Source organism: Pieris napi, chromosome 6 (assembly GCF_905475465.1).
Source record: "Pieris napi chromosome 6, ilPieNapi1.2, whole genome shotgun sequence".
Taxonomy (NCBI): domain Eukaryota; kingdom Metazoa; phylum Arthropoda; class Insecta; order Lepidoptera; family Pieridae; genus Pieris; species Pieris napi.
In genome coordinates this window covers 2,208,946-2,229,927 of record NC_062239.1, presented here as the reverse complement: position 1 = coordinate 2,229,927, position 20,982 = coordinate 2,208,946, and the positions used below count along the sequence as shown (strand labels likewise).

General features: G+C 32.5%; 2 protein-coding genes across 2 annotated transcripts; one reads left to right on the top strand and one right to left on the bottom strand.

Moving 5' to 3' along the window:
• Positions 1 to 1,320: 1,320 nt before the first annotated feature.
• LOC125050394 (protein kish-A) lies at positions 1,321 to 2,063 on the bottom strand. Its single transcript, XM_047650238.1, has 3 exons — positions 1,863 to 2,063; positions 1,636 to 1,745; positions 1,321 to 1,467 (listed from the first exon to the last, which is right to left on the bottom strand). Exons 1-3 carry the CDS (start codon positions 1,863 to 1,865, stop codon positions 1,362 to 1,364), a joined length of 219 nt encoding a protein of 72 aa, XP_047506194.1. The 5' UTR covers positions 1,866 to 2,063; the 3' UTR covers positions 1,321 to 1,361.
• A 205-nt stretch (positions 2,064 to 2,268) lies between these two features.
• Positions 2,269 to 4,438, top strand: LOC125050390 (protein prenyltransferase alpha subunit repeat-containing protein 1). Its single transcript, XM_047650226.1, has 3 exons — positions 2,269 to 2,468; positions 2,570 to 2,958; positions 3,138 to 4,438. The coding sequence occupies exons 1-3, from the start codon at positions 2,392 to 2,394 to the stop codon at positions 3,989 to 3,991; spliced, it is 1,320 nt and encodes a 439-aa protein (XP_047506182.1). The 5' UTR covers positions 2,269 to 2,391; the 3' UTR covers positions 3,992 to 4,438.
• The last annotated feature ends 16,544 nt before the right edge of the window (positions 4,439 to 20,982 follow it).

The window sequence follows — 20,982 nt, the reverse complement described above, 5'->3', positions numbered from 1 at the left end:
GAATTCTCTTTGTGAATTCTTTATGCTCAATTTTAGATATTTCTTTATGGTGCCATACTCTTCGTAAATTATTTGTTGGACTGGTTTCTATTGTACTTAGAAAATTATCATAGGATTGGTTAACCATTTCGTAAAATATAACTAAAAGTTAAATTTGATATATGTATGAGAAAAAAAGAATGTTATTTGCTTAAGAAAAGTAGTGGGTTATGTTTATTTTAAAGCCCACTTGAGCACTTTTATTCCTTATGGCATTTATAAATTTTTTACACAACATTCTTTTTTTATACATTTGTATAATTTATTTAAAACTTATGCCTATTAAAAATATTTACTATTGTTCATAATTGGAATGTTAAAAAGATGACACAAATTTTAATACATATAAAGTTACTTCTCATTAAAAATAGCAATACACTGGCCACTATATTATTCTCTTTATTTGTTATGGGCAGGTCTGATATTCAACAGCCATAATTACTCTAACATTGATTGAAATCTGAATAGGTACAATTTTTTTTTCTTAAATTTTTAATACTAAAGTAAAATATATTTGGTTGCAATCATATAAATAGCACCATTTACAGAATTGCATCGAAAACTGTAATCTATTTAGTAATAGCTTGTAGGTCTAGTGGATGTGTCGCTGTACTGTGTTAGCTTATTATAGGAGAATGTCTAGACTGATTTACGCTCCAATTATTAGATTAATAAGTATAAAGCACTTCATTCAAAATTGTAATCAAGTGATATTTTTTCAACATTTGGCCAGTTTGATACAAGAAATTTTCTACTTATTGCAAAATTGCAAGATAATATATTAGATGAGTCTATACAATTATTATTTTATTTTTATTACAATTAATATTGTTTCTATACACAAAACTAATGTTTCCACAAAGTTTGAAGAATAGTATCGCTTTGACAGGAATTGTTTACAAGTATAGCCCAATATATGTTAATAATGACAAAAAGTAAAAATAATAATTAATTTATGGGAAAACATTGGGTAAATATTGGTTTTGTATATTATATTATAAAATAAAAATGCAAATATCAATGCACAGCTTGTGCACTTGTTAACATCTGCATCCTGTGAAACTATTGTTTTAAAAGTACATATTTTCTTTTAGACTGACACAATTTGATAACATTTAGTTGTTTTTTTTTTGTATACATAGATACAAATGTAATCAAATTTAGCTTTAGATTTTGTGACTGTTCTATAATCTTTTTATATTCTAACCTTAGTATGTACTGTTTTTTCTATAAAATTTTTATCTGTGCTAGAACTCCAGAATCAAAATAAAATTCCCATAAAAAATATAATGTATTTTTATTTAAATACAACCCTTACATATCTAAGTTAGAAATAGTATAGTAAATGCCATAACAATGCAGCAAACTGCTACATAAGGTGATTTTCTTTCACCAATCCTTGCACATTTCCAAAATGTTCCTAAAAATCTGCAATTATTAATCATAAATTTATACCAATGCAAAACTGATGATAATTATTTGTATAATTTATAGCTTGCAATTTAATAGTAGCAGTGATATATTTTAAGGTTGCTATATATTAATTTGAAATCAAATCTTATTCAACATGTTTGTAGATTTTTAGTGAAAACTTACCCAGTTTTATTTCTATCCATAAGTGAGGGGAAAAACGATCTCAGGTAAGCACAAGTGCAAATTAACAGTAGAATTACTGATAAAAGACTTTGGAAGTTAAAAATTGCACTCTGAAACCAAGTGCTAAATTAAATATGCTAATTTATATAAGCCACAATGCAATTATTTTTAAAGGAAATACGAACAAAGGTGTTCATAAGTGGCAAATAGAGAAATTTTAAACTTACCATATTGAAGTGTTTAGATATGTTTTAGCTAATGAATGTTTGTCTAATACTCATGTCGACATTAAAAATTTCTTAGTAATAGTAGTTTTATGTATTAATGCAGTTTAGGAATAATATTTTTGTATTATTATTTACGTTAAGTGGAATGTGGCAGGCAAGTGACAAATCCGACAGATTCCGACAATTGCTAGTTTTTATTCAGGGCTATACCAAACAGATTTCCTTTCTTTATGTTCTGTTCTTCTAATGCACGAATGACAGAAGTCCGAAGTTAGATAAGACAACCACAGATACTGATAACTGAATTAGTTTAGCTCCAGTCATCTGTCACAAGACCATCCCGACCTGCGACAATTGTCAAATGCTATCGATTACTGACTGATGACAATTGGTGAGAAATAGGAGAATGAAAGTTGAAACCAAAACATACAGATGGAAAGAAAGTGAAAAATAGTAGTAGATAGTTTTCAGGTAGGGGGAAAATTTTAACTTACACATTCATATTAAATGTGTTTAAGAACTATTTAAAATGACTGATGAAAAACAGGCCCTGGTAGAAAAAATCATTAAAGATGTGCATAACGTTTTGTCGAAAACAGCTGAGTTGTGAGTATTTAGTTTTTGTTCATATTTTGGCTTATGTCCAGTAAACTTAAAGAAAACGAAAGTGTAAACAATCCACAAAATTTGCCGTGTATTTCTTTCAGATATGCCTTCGATATTGTTCCTGTGGAAACGAATTTTAGGAATAAGTCACCCGTGATGTGCATAGAAAATTGCCTGGGTTTGGAGTCCTGGTGTGTGAAACAAGTTTATTTGCACTCTTATACTGAACTAATGGATAAAGCGTGTTTTCAAACACAAAAGAAGTGCAGACAAGTTTTGGATTCTGAAACATTATTAAGATTACTTAATGTCACCCTCCTTATCAATCCTGATCTCTCTGTATTATGGAATAAAAGAAGAGAAATGGTTCAAGAATTACTACTTGACAAATCATCCGAATTAAAATTTACGAGATTAGTTTTATCAAGAAAACCAAAATGTAATGATGCCTTTGCACACAGAAGATGGATATTAGGAACATATTTAAACAGTGGGTTATTTCCATATATGTAGTCTTAGTCTGTACAATTTATAGAAAAGTATAAAATATTTTCAGTCTTACACAACAATAATGAAAAATATAAAATATAGGATAGGAATACCTAAATAACTTATAGAAATTTGTATTTTGTAATGTAGCAATGTTCTTAATAAACTATTATTTTTCAGATCACCAGATAAATTGTTTGGAGAGTTTAATTAACACAGAACTAATTGTATGTGATTTAACAGCAGACAAATGTTCTAATAATTACCATAGTTGGAGTCATCGCTTATGGTTTATAAACAAGCTAAAAAACGTCATAAAGCAAAATGACATGCATGCATTATACATAAAAGAATATAACTTTTCGGAGAGGTGGATGTCAAAGCATGTTTCAGATTTCAGCTGTTTCCACTATCGTCAGTTTTGTATAAAAAATATCTACAACTTAAGTAACTTATCTTGGAAAACTTTTGAGAATTCTTCAGATATAAATTTTCGTAAAGTGCTTGTTTGTCTCCTTGCTAAAAATTTTCCTAAAGATAAGACAATTCAAGCATCAGAACAAGACTTAGTTTCATATTCCGAAGAGAATCTAATGAAGCTTTTGCTTTCTTATAATAATAGTTGTTCCTGCAATATTGACAGTGTATCATTATGTAGGAAATTTGAGCTACTATGCTATGAACTGACACTTAATAGTGAGCTGGTCCGATTCTATAAACATCATGAGAGTATGTGGTATCATAGACGCTTTATATTGCATGAAATTATTGAAATGATGTATGATCATTTTGGTTTGTTTCGACATAATGGAGTTCTTGTAAAAAAGAGCTGTAAATATTGTAAAACAACTGATCTAAAACAAAAACAGGCAAAGATAATTCGATCTCATGGTGACTGTTTGTATAAAAGTGTTCTCTTTCAAACAATAATAAAACATGAAAAAAAATTTATACAAGAAAGCGAAGAAGACAAACATGCAGTTAGACATGAAAAATATTTGAAGCTTATTCAAGGATTAAACAATCTTATGTAATTTCATTGAAGAGAGAACCAAACCGGGGTCACTATGACCCTAAAATAAGATTGATACAACTCTTTTTTCGATACCCTGACACAGAGCAATATAAATGCTCATACAATTATAAGATATTTAAAAACAACAATTAAAAAATCTTGGTTGGCTATGAGCTCCTTTTTTCTGCTGCAATTTGACATCAAATGTTGCTAATAAGTAGCCAACGCAACTCTTTCCAAAAATTCCTGGAGCGATTGGGTATTCTGAGAACGCACTCTCGAGGGTTACGTCGCTGTGGATTAACTTCATCGTATTCCAGGATAACGGGGGATACCGCCCGCTACTACTGTCTGTAGCATCGATATTAGGATTCCTACAACTTTTGTATTATATATGGATTTTATATTGTAGCTTAGTATTATTATTGTACTATTTATGCATACTTATAAATTGGTTTTAATAAAATGTATGTTTTTTATTGTATAAAATGTATATATTATCATGATCCGTATATTTGATTACCTATTTTATAACAATTTTTGCTCTAGCTATGTCGTGCATTATTTTTTTCAGTTTCATTACGTATTAACCGTGCAGGTGCTCAGCTATTATGCGACAGAACTTTATTCAAATTTGAAGCCTTGTTGAGGGGTTGTTTACTTTTACTATAAAAACTATATTGTATAGTTTTTATAGTAAAAGTAAAAAAAAATTAACCATTGACGATTAATGACTAATACTATTACAAACTACTAATTAATATGCACCGAATAGTGTTGGTTTAATATCTTGAGCATGCGAGCATTGCTCTCAACCCTGTAGTCCGTGGAAATCCCGGCTTGAAAAAGAAATGGATTAGATATATTTTTCTTTTTATGCGCCCTATTAACACTTGATCGTACGGTGAAGGTTAGCATCGTAAGGAATCCGGAATGGCTAAGACCCAAGAAGACTTACCCCATCCAAAGGAAGTAATAATATATGAAAAATATATCTTTCAGAAGCTTTATATAATAAGGTTTACAAAGCGTTGTTGTGGCTTCTTCGAAAAGCGTTAGTTAAAGGGCGGTCTAAATTATTGTCGCCACTAAAATATTAAAATAAACCGAAGATGGTCCGTGGCCGACACGCCGTGCTTTTTTCCAAGCCCTGAAAAAATTAAATAAACCATAATAGCACGAATCAATTAGCTTGTTATCATTTTCTTTGAAACACACTTTATTTAAAATTATAACGAATAAAAAGCATTCAGCATTATTACAAAAAGATTTTCTATTCAATCGGCGTTCCATTGTTTTAAGCCTTAGGATTCTGTCAGGATTCAGGACGTTTTAAAATTGCATACGCATTACATAGTCTTCTGTTACTGCCCCTTATATGGGTCAGGAGGTTTCATACGCGCTAACACCTTCCGTTCTGAAGTGAATAGATCGAAGCGAGCGATTCCATCTTGCAAAACGTACTTTAATGTGTCCTAGCATGGTAGAAATTGGGGTGAAAGAAATATCATATATCACAATAAGAAATGTGTCGCTGGTGACGTCACAACCGCGTCCCGCGTTTCCCGATCGATATTGTATTCGAGTATTTCCGTGGAAAATCGGAAGAAGGCAAGTGACGCTCAGCGCTGACACCACGTGCGAATTACATCACTGATATTGCTACAACTCATTGAGGAAGATTTGTTAACTCCGAATATTACATAAGTTTCATGAAAGTTTGTAAATACTTTTATAATACAGCCGTAAAGTTTAGGAAAAGTATACATAAGTTACGTAGTTTCTATGGCTTCCTGTGTTCACTGGTGTTAACTGAAAAATTCTGGTTTTCATAATAAACTTTTGAAGATTGAAATATTTAAATGATATAGGTTCAAATCCTCGTCCATGGATTTCGAATATTAACATGATTGTAATAAGATTAATATTCATTTAGATTGATTGATTATAGTGTGCAACACCAAAAAAAAAATACATTAAATAATATTTTTATTATTTAACCTTCTTACTCGTGTATGCAAAATATACGAATATACTTCATTATATAAAAACCAGTAGGTACAGATATAACAGAAAATCTTATATTCTATTCCTAATTCGCGCAGGACGCCTTCAGATAAGAGAGATAATATTAACATAATGTACGAGCTTTCTTTAACAGATAAAGGAAGATCAGGTTGCTTAATAAAATAGAGAAATTAATGTTCTGCTTTGTTAGAATTGAATTCTGGGAAATATTTTTAAGTACCTTGTATTGTTTTAGTTAAACGTAACAATTTATAAATATTTTATTTGCAAAATAATATATATGTTAGCGAGTTAGTAACAGAGCAAGAAAATAACACGTAAGTGCAAAGGCATCGCGACCGGAAACTGCAAATAGCCTGCCTACGTGTTCGCTTATGGGCTACGTGCAATGAATTTTCCAATTATAACTAAGTAGGCATTTTCGACATGTCGATCGTTTTTGTAAAAGGTCTGCCTTTGTCGTTTTATTGTATTTTCATTGCCAATATATTCGAAAAGTGATTAGACAGAAAATCTTATGTAGTACTTCATCAGTAAGTACAGACACAGCTACTTATAATTAGTTGAGGGTACCTAGGCAAAGTCAAAGTCGCCTCGACATAATTTTTGTGATTAAAAATAGAATAAGTGCATAAAAAGGTTCAATAAAGGGATTATAATAAACAAAGCTATCGCCTACAACATATATCGTGTAGAAGCAAGCAAAGATATATGTATACTGTAATTATTCAGTTGTGAAAATTTTTTGATTAACCGTCATACTTCGTTGGGAATAATTGGCCATCATACTTCGTAGTCTGAGTCATATCATAAGAACTATAGTGAAAGTGAAGTGTCGTCTGTTTTAGAAGTGATTTGTGATAATCAATACTTTGATTATAAGACGTAAGAAGATTTTTGAATAACTTAAGCTGTGTTATGTGCAATTTATTCGCAACATTTGTCGGCAACTGATTGGCACCTGTCCATAGATAGCTCTTTGGTATCTTGATCTGAAGTGTAATAAGGATCAAATCTTAGATTTTTTTTTTATTTTTTTTTTTTTTATTGTTTTTTAATTTTTCTTTTTCGATTGGACTCATAATTTGAGTAAATATAAATAAATAACAAACAATGCCGAAGTGTATTGCTTGCGTCAGAGACCTGGATATAAGTACACAAATCAGGTGTACAAAATGCTTCAGAGGCTGTCATATCGAATGTGCGAATATTGCGTCGGAGACATTAATTAATTCCTGGATATGTCCTCCATGCTTACGCAGAGAGGATCGCGGTCAAAGTATTTCACCTGAAAATATACGTACATCAAAGGCGCGGCGTAATAAGAAGGATATAGGATTGAGCGACCGTTGCGTGTCAAAAGATGAGTTACAGCTGTTCATAACAGAGGGTATTAAACACGCAATAGACTCCAAACTTGAACATCTAGAATCTAAGCTGATAGAATCTCTGAAAATGTCTCTTCTTGGTGAGATACGGGAAGAGATAAAATCAATCGTCACCCCATTTGTGAACGAGGCTGAGTGTCTCAGGGAGGAAGTGAATATTTTGAAAAGTGATGTCCAAAACAATAATACCCTTATTAAAGAACTGCAATCTCAAATAAATAAACAACAGCAATGGAATAGGATGAACAACCTCGAGATTGTTGGGTTACCCCATTCCACCAACGAATCCACACACGCCTTAGTGAAAAAAATAGCAAAGCATGCAAACGTCGTATTGCAGGATGAACACATCGAATATGCTAATCGCGTTCAACCGAAACAACCTGTATCTGGTAAACCAAAGACAATCGTAGTGCGCCTAAAATCACGTGATATTAAGGATAAAATTTTATCTGGCTTACGTCGAAAGCGAGGCATTCAAACACTGGATATAGGATTGTCAGGGGAATCGAAAAAGTTCTTTGTCAATGAGCATTTGACCCCAGAAAACAAGCAACTTTTGAAAGAGGCAAAAGCTCTTGCTATAAAAAAAGGTTTCAAATTTGTGTGGGTTCGCAATTGCTGCATTTTTTTACGCCGGAACGAAGAATCTCCTGCTATATCAATAAACATCAGGCGCGATTTGGAAAAAATCTGTTAATTATATGTTCTTATATTAAGTACCCATATTACACAAAACAAATTAAATTTTACATAGTAGCCTTACTACCTAATTTGAGCATTCATAACCACCATTCATACACACAAAATCACATGAACATTATATCTACTCATAAAAACACTCTTCTACATAAATACAACTTACACACCTGCCTATGGATATTAAATGTTATTAAAAAATACAAACATTTGCGCCGGTTAAAACCTCAATATTCTGTGCTTAAACATCTCGGGTCTTCATCGCTAGTACTATATATAAATATATGCATACACTTTTATACCTTCACACTTAGTAACAATGATTACAAATAACCTAAGTTTGTTTTATCAAAATGTCCGTGGATTGCGCACAAAAACACTAGATTTAAAACAGAACATACTCATGAACGACTTCGATATTATTCTAATCACCGAGACTTGGTTAACTTCTGGCTTTTACAATACTGAATTATGTGATGACCGATATGATGTGCTCCGTCTCGATCGGAATTCTAAAAATTCTACTAAAACGTCGGGTGGTGGTGTTATGTTGTGTACGAAAAGGTCACTGCATGCGCAAGAGATGGCCGAGTGGACGTGCGACGGCGTTGAGTGCGCCTGGTTGACTATTCCCGCTAGTACGCTCGCGTCGAATGAATGCAATAAACGCGAACTACATATATGTATTGCATACATACCACCTGACGATTTGCAGTCTGTAAGACTTACAGCGTTTACAGACTTTCTCCTATATATTTTCTCATTACACCCAAATGATCATTATATCATAGCTGGCGATTTCAATCTACCCCACATAGGCTGGTCTCCTACCTCTGATCCCACCTTCCTTAGGCGTGGTACTGTAAACCTACAAAATGCGGGTGCAAAGCTTATTGAATCATGCAGTAGTCTAGGTTTCAGTCAGTATAATCTTCATAAAAACTCCTCTGGAAATATACTAGACCTAGTATTTAGTGACATATACATTGAGGTGTCTAAATCTTGCAGCTATCTCGTTAAAGAAGACCCGAACCATCCATGCCTGGAACTGAAATTGACGGAATTGATGACGCCTAGTATTAAATTAAAAAAGGAGATAAGATATAACTTCAAGAAGGCTAACTACGATAAATTAAATGAATATCTTAACGGTATAGACTGGAATGACTCTCTAAGAGGCGACACCATTGACATAATTGTGCAGAAATTTTATTCAATCCTCCACCGTGGAATTGATCAGTATGTGCCTAAGACTACCTTTTATGCTCATAACAAATATCCGGTCTGGTATACTAAGTCGCTCATACACATAATACGCGACAAGCGAACTGCACACTCTCGATGGAAAGCAAGAGGAAACCCACGAGATTACGATGAGTTTTCCTTACTTCGTTCAAGACAGAAGGCAGTCCAAAAAAAATGTTTTAAGTTATATATGCAAAAAATACAAACATCGTTAAAGAAAGATCCAAAGAAAATCTGGTCTTATCTAAAAACCTTACGAATTAATAACACTGGCTATCCAAATAGATTACAATTAGGAAGCAATATATATAATAACGAATCGGAAGCATGCACGGGATTCAGTACTTTCTTTGAGAGCGTATTTCAACAAGCAGCACCTTCATACCATGAAATTCTGCAGACTAATACGGAAGTAACCGACAACATTATATGTAAACTAAATACAACCAAATTTGATATATTGAAGATACTAAATTCATTAAATGCGGAAAAAGGAGCTGGGTATGACGGTATACCACCTATTTTTATCAAAAAATGTGCTCAAGCTATTACAGAACCACTGTACATAATACAGAACTTATCCGTGAACACATTTGGCATTTATCCTGATGTATGGAAGATAGCTAAAATAATACCTATTCATAAGAGTGGCTCGCGGTTGAGTATTGAAAATTATCGACCAATATCGATACTTAATACTTTCAGTAAAGTCTTTGAAAAGATAATTTATAAAGCCATCCACAATATAATAAGTAATTCACTTCCCGATGAACAGCATGGTTTTATCAATAAACGTTCTACGATAACCAACTTAACCGTGTTTACGAACTATGTACTGCAAAGTATGGATGGTGGTGCACAGGTTGATGTAATTTACACAGACTTTGAGAAGGCTTTCGACAGAGTGGATCACACCATCCTATTACATAAGCTCCAACTTCTAGGGATACGTGGTGACCTACATCGCTGGTTTTGTTCATATATAACAAATCGTAGACAGGCGGTTGCGGTTGGCAGTGCTAGAAGCGACTTTATTCGTATAAGTTCTGGAGTTCCTCAAGGATCTATATTGGGTCCCCTGTTATACAATGCATATCTTTATGACATAAATAGTACCATTAAAGATTCAAATTACCTTATGTTCGCTGATGATAAAAAGATATATTTAAAAATAAACAAAGAAGGAGATTGTCACAAAATTCAGGCCGACCTAAATAACCTTTCCAATTATTATAGACAAAATCGAATATCGGTTAATGCTTCTAAATGTGTCAAAATAACATTCACCAGAAAAAAAAACAAATTTAACTTTAGCTATCATATTAATAACAAATCTGTAAAAGAAGTAGATTGTGTTCGTGACTTAGGTATATGGTTAGACTATAAAATGACGTATAATAACCATATTGACACAATAGTTGACAAGGCCTATAAGCAGCTTGGTTTTGTAAGACGTGTTAGTGAACATTTTCATGATGTCGACTGTATGAAAGTGCTATACTATACGTACGTAAGAAGTATTCTCGAATATGGTTGCTCGGTTTGGTCACCTAGTTACACTGTACACAAAGAAAAAATTGAAAAGATCCAAAAAGACTTCATAAAATTTATCTCCTATAAGACTTACAATAAGTTTAATACATATAATGACGCGTGTGAACATTTTAAAATTAATACTTTAGACTCTCGACGAAAACAATATGATTTATTGCTACTACATGACATCATCTCAAATAAAATTAATTGTAGCTCCCTTCTAGAAAAATTGCCCTTCCTTGTTCCTGCCTACCAGACTCGTAATCGTGCTTTGTTCCATGTTCCTCACATTAACACTAACTATGCAAGGAACTCAGTTTTGTATCGCGCAGCCCGGACATACAACGACCAATATTTAAGCCTCGACCTGTTTAAGCTGTCGCGGAATATGATTAAAAGAAGTATTAAGAATATCCATAGCGCAAAATCACCTGCATCATGAGCATACCCCACATACACACCTTCACGTACTTACCCTCACTTTTACACCATCATACAACACAACCAAATTAGGTACCACTTAGATAAATGTATTGAATAGTTTTTGTTTGTTTGTTCCCTTTTATTAATTCTTGAACCATTTTGTAGTTAATTGTATTATTATGTATTCCATATTTGGCTATATTTTTAATGTAACTGTTTGTAATTGTATATAATTTATGTTAGCTGTAGGTTTACAAATAAATAAATAAATAAATAAATTATTATTAATTATCATACAACCAGATGTTCAAACGGTGTCTAAACTCTATGGTAGGGTTCAACACTTGAGCACCCAAGCTTTTGCTTGGTCAAAAGCACCCACCGACTGGCGTGTATAATAAATATTTGATAGTTTAAGATGCAAGAGAATATCTTAGCTAGTGGAAATTCTAGTGTTCATTAATCTTCACTGATTTTTTTAAAACATTAAATACAACATATTTTGTAGATGGTTTATTTAGTCATTCGTGTTTTAAAAAGCTTTAGTAACGAGTCAAATAGATCAGAATTAGGTACATATAATTGCATTTCTCGTGAAATGAATAGACGAAACAATCTATTATAAATTAAACTACCTACTCACTTGTTCTCGACCAGTAGTAGCTGACTTAATAATACATTATACAATATCTCTGGAGGCGAGAAAAGCTCAGTAACCTATAAACCAGTTAGTATCTGCATCGTTCTAGGACTAGGCCAGTGCAATAATTGCATCCAGTTTAACCGGGTTCGATCGATGTGAGGGTATTTACCTCGCCGGGCGAAAATAATCCGGGTGCCGGTGATGTCAGAAGACGTCCCGACCGCGCATGCGCGCTCTACGTGAACGTAAAAATGTGTGGATGCGCTTTCGAAGCCTTATTACGAGTCGAGCTGACACACCGAGCTTTCGTTGAGCGAGTGGCGCGCTGCGTGCGGTCGGTGGTGCTTTTAGAGGATGTTTGTATGTGCGTGTCTGTGATGCGATGAGTGAAAATGTCGTTATCGGGGCAGCCGGCCGGCGGAGGCATGTCCTGCGGTTTGTAGGTTGATGGCTCGGCGGGGAGAAGCCGGGCGTCAGTCGGTCGCCGGGCCGCGAAGAGCCGGGCGCGCGTGTGCGAGATATGGCGCCCCGCGGCGGCCGGTGAGGCGCCGGCCCCGCCGACCGCCTCGGGTCGACGGGCCAGCCAGGCCAGACGGCCACTCGTCCCACCATGTCCTTGCTCAGCGTCACAGGTAGTATTACTTTCGCGCCTCTTAACAATCTCTTTGTTTCTCTCCAGTGTCGTTATGGACGCGCCTACACAATAGAACTAAGTTATATGGAACGAATCTTACATTTTTAATCGTTACAAGACGTAGCGAACGTAGCTAACTTCGTAGCGGTTTAGATCGTAGAGGATTTGTGTTTACATATACCATTTATTTTACCCCCTATCTATAATTTCCGATAGAATGGTAGGCTTACGTAAATAAGATAATAGTTTTATATGTCATGTAAGTCATAAAGCTTCATGAAAAATATTTTCGCGCTCTAGTGAAGTCAAAAGAACTAGGTCAGCAAGAGTGCTACAGTCTTTTCATATAAATTATACACTTTATAGTTTTTGTAGGATTGACAATCATGTGAAATGTAAATTTTATTATACGAGCGTACAGTTTATATTTATACTATCCTTAATATAGCAAGTAGTTACGTTAAGACTCGTAAAATGTAAAGCAAATACAAAATCAATTTACTTTTATTATAATTGACGTAGGACGCAATAGTTAATGTTATGTAATATTGCAAAACATACGCAAATTTATGAGACGTAAAGAAAACGTATGGTATTAAAAATAAGTAACCTTTGAAACCCAATTATAAAAAAGCTTCGCACAGAAGAAAATTCGAATACAATCCTTCGGAGGACCTTAGTCTGTAGAATGAAAATAAATTGAGTGAAACAGGTTGAACGACCTGCAATCAAAGTAAATATTCCAATTTATTCTCCTAAAGCTCAATATTCTAAATTCTGCAGCCATTGCATTTGGGGCTTTACTATAGGGACTTTATGTTTAATATTGCCTAACATTATGTAATTGCACGTTATTCAGTAGATTTGCGAATAAATTTGCTTTAGTTAGGAATTGCGGTTTGGCTATTTGTGATCAATTGAATGCGTTAATTTTGGTTTATGATAATTGCTCGTTACTTATGAAAACGTTTTCTATGCTATTGACTTGATACGTAATAACTGAAGCTATTATTTATTTTTATTTATTTCCAATTTTCACAGTAACTTAATACTTATACAATAGAAACCTTATTAATATAAAAAAATTACTAAAAACATAATATATTCAAATTTAAATTAACAATACACTCTGTTTTTTGATCACTTATGTGAATATTTTATACACAATTGTTATTTATTTTCGCATTAAGAATTTTTTTAATGCGAACGCGATTGAGACTCTTGTGTAATATTCAATAATTTACATAATTCTGTTATTCAACCTATGCTCATTCTGACTTATATAAAAAAAACTACAATGTTTATCACCTTATCGTGTTGTTGATATACATATCGATTTTAAACATCATTATAACACGAAAGGTCTCTACTACAAATTTTATTAGTTATTGCGATTTGTAGCGCATAATTTAACACAGAGCCTCCTACGCAATACCTCAAATAGAGAACGTTCCTTTATGAAAGATTTGCATAAAACTCTAAGTTTAATTTAGTTTAGTTTCTAGTTCAGATTTTGGTAACTAAATTGTCGAAGCTTACGTAAAGCTAAGTTTTGATATTTATAAATATTTCTGTAACCATAATTATTACGTTATACGAAATCAGTCCGTGGAATCTGTTACAACCAAGTATATTTATTAGCTTTAAGTTATTATAGAACAGACCGAGACTTCTTTGAAATGTTGAATTAACCGAGTAAAATACTGGCAGCAGGAAATATTCAACGTTTTTATAAAGAATTTCTTCGTAAGAAACACGCAAGTATTATGAATATAAATTTTTCATGAATCAATGAAACAACTTCTATACAAGCATTGGATTTACAAGTATAAGTATTATGTAGTATTTCAAGCTTGGAACTGTTTAAAAATTTAGCTTACCAAGTTAAATATGCGATTCTCAAAAATTATTATTAAATGTCCATGACTCAAATTGTGTTCATAAATATAAAAGGTTCTTTGGTTAATTGTGCCTTTAAACTTATAAAATTCCCTGACTTTATAATCATAGTTTCAAATTGCAGTGTACTTATATCCTACTGTTAAGATTATAATGACAATTAATCACTAATATAAACCCATAAATGAGAACATCTAATTTGCCATTTCAGTACTTCTTCCTAATATCAACACGGTATTTAAGAATAATAAAAATATTACATTACATATTTCGTAGCAAATCATTTAATTCAAAACACATAGAAGAAACATGAAAGACTTAAGTTTTATAGCCACTAATAATAACATTATAGTTTTATCAAATTAAATATCAAGATTAAACTTTTTTATTCCTTATCACATAATTATATCGTCCTATCATGTAACTAAGTAATAGTTGTTTAGGTAGGTATATATACATATGATTCACAATAAGTGAATCATATATATATATACCTACATACAATATGTACTTATTAAATAAAATGGATAGCAATCAGGCATATTCTTTATTTCTTTTCTTCGAAAACCGAGGCACCCGTTAGATTTCCCCAAAGACGAGAGCGCTCATTCATACCAGCTCGTACGACTTAAATAAAAAAAAATAGAATTCCCGAGATTTATTTTTATACAGAAATATCGAGCAACGAATAATCGTCTGACCTTATTAGTCGTTAGAAACATCTTTGTAAATGAAACAAACTTAAAAGCGTCGACTTTAAAAACCTATATCAAATTACTTTTAGATCATAAGACAAAAGATAAATGAGTCATTTATATGAAATTATATCAAGATGTCCATGCCCTTTGACTTTCGAGCAAATTAGTAAACGTTTAAAGTAACTTTAACCTTTGCTAGATCACAATGTTAAGCCTACGCTTTCGCGTGGGCGGGATATGTCACAAGTGCTTTGTAGAGCTGCAGATTGGTTTGTTTAATTGAATTTTGTTCTAAATATATTACGTGTATTAATGAAAAAGATAAATATATTACCATTTGGCAATTTCTTTTATCGTAGTATTTCTTATATGTGAGTTTCGTAATAATTATCGCGACTTATACGTACAAAATCCAAAGAGTTTATTATTCTAGTTCTTAATTCAAGCAAATGATTTGCATCCTAGATTACACGATTCCATGCTTTTATTTTTTCATTTAGTAAATGAAAACGCGAAAGATAACATTTGATTTGATTTGAAAGTGTTTCAATTAAAACTGCACGCGAACAAAACCATTCAAATGAATACGCAAATATTCTGGACTCCGCATTTTGTGTTCGAACCATTTCTTTGTATTCTTTTTTACGTTTTTGAAGCCAAATAGGTCAGTGGTTCCGTATGCTTCGACTGGAATTATTGTTCTATATAGCTTGAAAAATGCTTGGAAATTAATAGGGTATTAAACTCGACAGTACATAACATAAATCGTCAGGAAGCAGGATATTTTGCTGCATTTTCCTGTGAAGTGTCTCTTATACTTAATGCCGTTTTATTTGCACTACTAATGAACCCATCCTTTAAAACTTAGTTAATTGTATACTTAAAGTTATAATTTACTGAAATGCTAACTGGGAAGCGAAAACAATTTTGTATTTTGAACCTTGATGTCGGAATAAGAGAGAATTCAAATTGAGTAATTCCCAGTGGTGCAGCATGGCCTGTATACGTTGTTTTACTACTATTTTTCTATAAAATAAAATATATTTATTAACATAATATTCGTTCGCGTAATATTCAGGCATTTTAAGAAGAAGATAACAAGACCTCGGGCTTACTTTTGTAAGAACAAATGCAACTTATTTCTCAGTGCTATCAATTAAATGCTGGTACTTAATATTCTAAAATATACGAAGTTTTGCAAAACGGCCTTTTCATGCGTTGAAATTTTGCTTTCATCATAAAAGGTCGCAGAAAATATATACATATTTAAAATAGGGTAACATAATATATTCTCTCACAAAAGCAGTTCTTACTTTTAAAATCTAAACTGTCAAATCTTAATGCATAATTTATAAGACAAGTGTGCTTTGCTAAAAATACCCCAAGGCAGGTGAGCACATTAAATATTCTGAGTAATACCGGCTCTCAGTTCGCTTGCCTTCCTTGCTAGGTCACGTCTCACCTATTAAAGGGGTAAAGTGGTGCTATACAGTTATCAATATAACACTATCAATTGTATAGTCAAATGTTTTAGTCTGATGATAGAAGTAATAAAAAAAACAACTAAGCAAAATACATCAACCAGAAATGCTAATTTTTAAATTTAGAAATTGTATGACTGTTCTGAAGATTTTAATAAAAAGGATCACCTCATTGAATATCTAACTCGAAATACTGATTGCACCCAGTAGGTATTTGAAGTCTATTAAAAGTACAGAAGAAAGGAAATCTTTAAAGACGACTTTAGTTTATATCATCGTGAATCCTATCTAATGTCAGACTATTGTTTTATGCGTAGTTTGACATTTAACTTCGTTCTAAGAGTATAATTTGATTTTCGACAAGCTTTAGGCTTATATTTATGTATCAGCAAACAACTTTTTTTAAATTAAGGGTATTTTTATTTTATTATATTATAAAGAATATTTTCAATTTCATCACTCGATATCGGATGATGGCATGATTACGTCACCTGAAACGTAAATTGTTTAGAACAAGAAATGAACACAATTTCAAAATAACCAAATTTGTCGAGAATCCCTACAGCGTCTAGAAAAAAGAAAAGGTATGTCTCTGTTACTGAATCTGAATCATCTTTCAATTGAAATAATAAACGAAATTTCATAATATAATTCTTGTAACTATGTATCAACTACTTGCATCTTACAAATAACCGCTTTATCAAAAATATAGGCCTACCATTGTTTATTACATTACATACATTAACGTTAGTACGATTCGATTCCCAGCTTTATAATTAGTTGTTGTTCCATCATCATTTTTGTCGAAGCTATACGATGCAGATGATATATCTCTTTGTTAGACTCCATTTTGTTATCTAGAGCTTCTATAATCACAGTAATAGTTTCGCCGAGACATTTCGTTAATTATGAATACACTGTGTAATCCTCATTCATGCTCATGGAATACTTCATTCAAGATATATGTTGTAAATACTTAAACAAAGAAAAACCGTACGCATTCGACAAAAATAACTCTATGGAGTTCCATTTAGCAAAGTATAAGTGGTGAGGTGACTTGCGGGTTCTTTTGACAGTGTTTAATTACCCACGAATCAAACAAATATAAAAATTATTTGTAAGATTTTTTTGTAACGGTTGAATAGAAAATTCGAACAAAGTTAAAGTGTATTTCTGTGGCTGTTTCATTTTACTTAAAAGCAATCGTGTTTCTTCTTTGTTGCTTAATTTTAAGCAAATAATAATTTATATTTCTTCCTCAAATAAATCTCTACAAATAAGTTTATTTGTAAAAGGCCAAAGATTACGTAACTTATGAAACTGTAGCATTCTGTGAACTGATATAAATCAATTTATAACCTACATTCGTTTATCAGATCAACTTGAACTACACTTGTTGTTATCATGATATAGATTTTGTTATGTTGATGTTAAAATTGAATACTCCTATTTATATAACTTAAAACAAACCTTTGCGTTGCTATGAAGATACGACCATGAACTTAGTTATTTTTTGTGAGTATTTTTGTTCAAATTACTATTTGTTACCATGTACGTAACTATAATACTATAAAATCTTACTTCTGTTTTATTCACGTGTAGATAATCAATTCAGAAGTTTCAAAGATAATTTCTAACAAATTCTCACGTAATTAAAAAAAAATCTCTCTAAAACTAAATCATTATAGTCACACTTCTTAAACTAAACTATTGTTTTGTCTTTAAGCTGAAAAGAAAAGAAAATATCGGTATTATAAAACAGTACAATTACACTGATAATATTATCTTGTTCTAAAATTCTTTAGGTACATAATAAGTGCATTGTTGAAACGTTGCAGTACGCAGTAATATTTAAATAGTAAATACACATTTCCGGCACTTATTAATTATTAATTAATATTGTAGATGCTTATAAGTGCCGCATTAATGACTTTATCGTGCAAGCTTCAGCGCAAAAGTTTGAGTGGTACTTAAGCGAGATTTCAGATTTACGAATGTTGCTATATTACCTTGAAGCAAATATCAATCACATTATCTCGTTTTTGATGTATAAAAATAGATTTTAATTTATTAACGAATATTTTAAATAGTGATGGCCTAGTGGCTTCAGCGTGCGACTCTTATCTCTGAGGTTGTAGTCTCGATCTCCGTCTGTGCACCAATGCACCTTTTGTTAATGTGTGCATTTAACACTTGACTTGTGTTAATCAGAAGGCTTATCACCTACCAGTCTAGGAGATAAAAATTATCATAGAAACGGACGCAATCAGAGATCAAGACCCGTATGGAGTTATAGGGTCACTATAGGGCATAGTTTTGGTCTAAGATATATCGGTTTGCCTACAATGTTGTGCTTCAACATACGTGTAAGTGTTGATTGCGCACATAGAAAGAAAAAAAAAACATTTTTCTACAATTTGCTACAGTGTCGAAGATTGTCTATTACTTCGTATAAAACTGATGAAAATACCTGAAGTAGTTAAGATGTTAATTAAATTACATTGTCATGCTCTTGTATAGAAATAGGGCACCGGAATAAAGTGTAAAATATTCAGCGCACGATCTGCATTGACAGCGGTTCCTAGCTTTAAAATTGCAGGAGCCTATCGTTGCCACCACAGAATAAGAATGCTTGAGATACCTCAGCACGTATCACAGGCGTGATTGCACTACACCGGTTTGAATATATTCTACATTTTGACAGATCTGTCAGTCTCTTTGACATATTGATTTTTTGTGAAATGCAGTTTTTTGTGATCTGGTATTAGGTGAAGCATGTAACGTACTTGAAACGTGTCGTTTCAACGTGTTTTTGAAAACCTTGGTATTTATCGTTTTGATGTTTAATTTAAATTAATTTTGGCACGATGACGGCATAATATAGATTATGTATTAACATTCATTATTGCGTATTTTTCAGACATAATATGTACTTTTAATTCTGATTACAGTAACCATTATTAAAGCCTTTATACATTTTAGAAATATCCAGTGGTACTCTTTGCCTTGTTTGGTTTTGTATCTGTCTTTCCTTTGTAGATAAGTAGGTAATCTTCCATATCTGCCTGACACGATTGATTTTTGAGTAATCTCATATATTAAAATCTGGGACACAGCCGGGGTTCAAACGCACGACCTCTGGGAAAGAAACTGTAATGAATAATTACGTTTTAATTAACTTTAAAGTTAAATTTTCAATAGAAGATTATCTCGTGTAGTTACGAGTTATATATTAAAATTTAAATTGAACTCGAGGACATATTTTTTCTATAATTAATACTAATATACGGCAAAATCAATGTTCTTACAAAATCGATACGAAAACTATCGGAAACTACCGGCGTTCTCTCGTAAGTTTCTTATAGTCCGGTCAATTTAGACATCCAAGGTTACAGTAATTCGCACTTGGCTGAATATTGGTAGGATTGCTCAATACACTATTATAAAGGAAATGTGAAAAGTCCTCATCGATCCGGCACGTGCAAAAAAATTTACTCCGGGTCAAAGATCACAAAAATGGGTTTTTCGCGATTTTCAGCAAAATGGTTAGTTCTATCATAAAATTAGTTTAGACAAAAATTGTAGATCAGATAACTATCTATAAAATATGTGCAAATACTTTTTTCCTAAGAGCCACCGTTTTTGAGATATAACGATTCAAAAAGTTGAAAGGGTTGTAATCGTCATAATATGCGTTTCCACGCCACCTTTGAGGTATTGTACTTAGCGCTTTTTTTTTAATGTGGTTTCCCCGGTAGGCCTATTCCACTGATCTTTTATGATTCTGTTTAATTTGAAACTATTGAATAACTGTAGATATTGACAAGGGTTGAAAATGATGAAAGGGGTGTAAATTACAAAAAATAAGAAAATTTATCCGTCTGAATCTAAATCATCATTAACTTCTGCTTTCTCTTGTTCTTGTTCTTCTTCTCTTCCTTCTCCTTCTTCTCCTTCTTCTTCTTTATCTTCTTCATTCTGGGTGTTAATAAATTATCCCAATAATGACACATCGCATGTCTCTTCGTCAACATCAAATGAATGTAGTAGTTTTTCTGGTGCAGGTGGAAGTAAAGTCTGAACTGGCTCTAATGAATTGTCGACCAACTTCCAACCCCAGTCTTTTCCAACAGCACGAAATAGGTTAGAAAAAATAGGTTACAATAAACACGTGTTTTCACTCCAGAGCGATGTTGCTGAAGGTTACACTGGCGTAGAAAATAAAGGACTGGGTTTTTTTTTACCCGAAATTTTCATATTTTATATGTGTAAGTCACACTGACTGATAGACCGATATTTTTGCTTGTATTACGGCTTCAGTGATGTATATACGTGG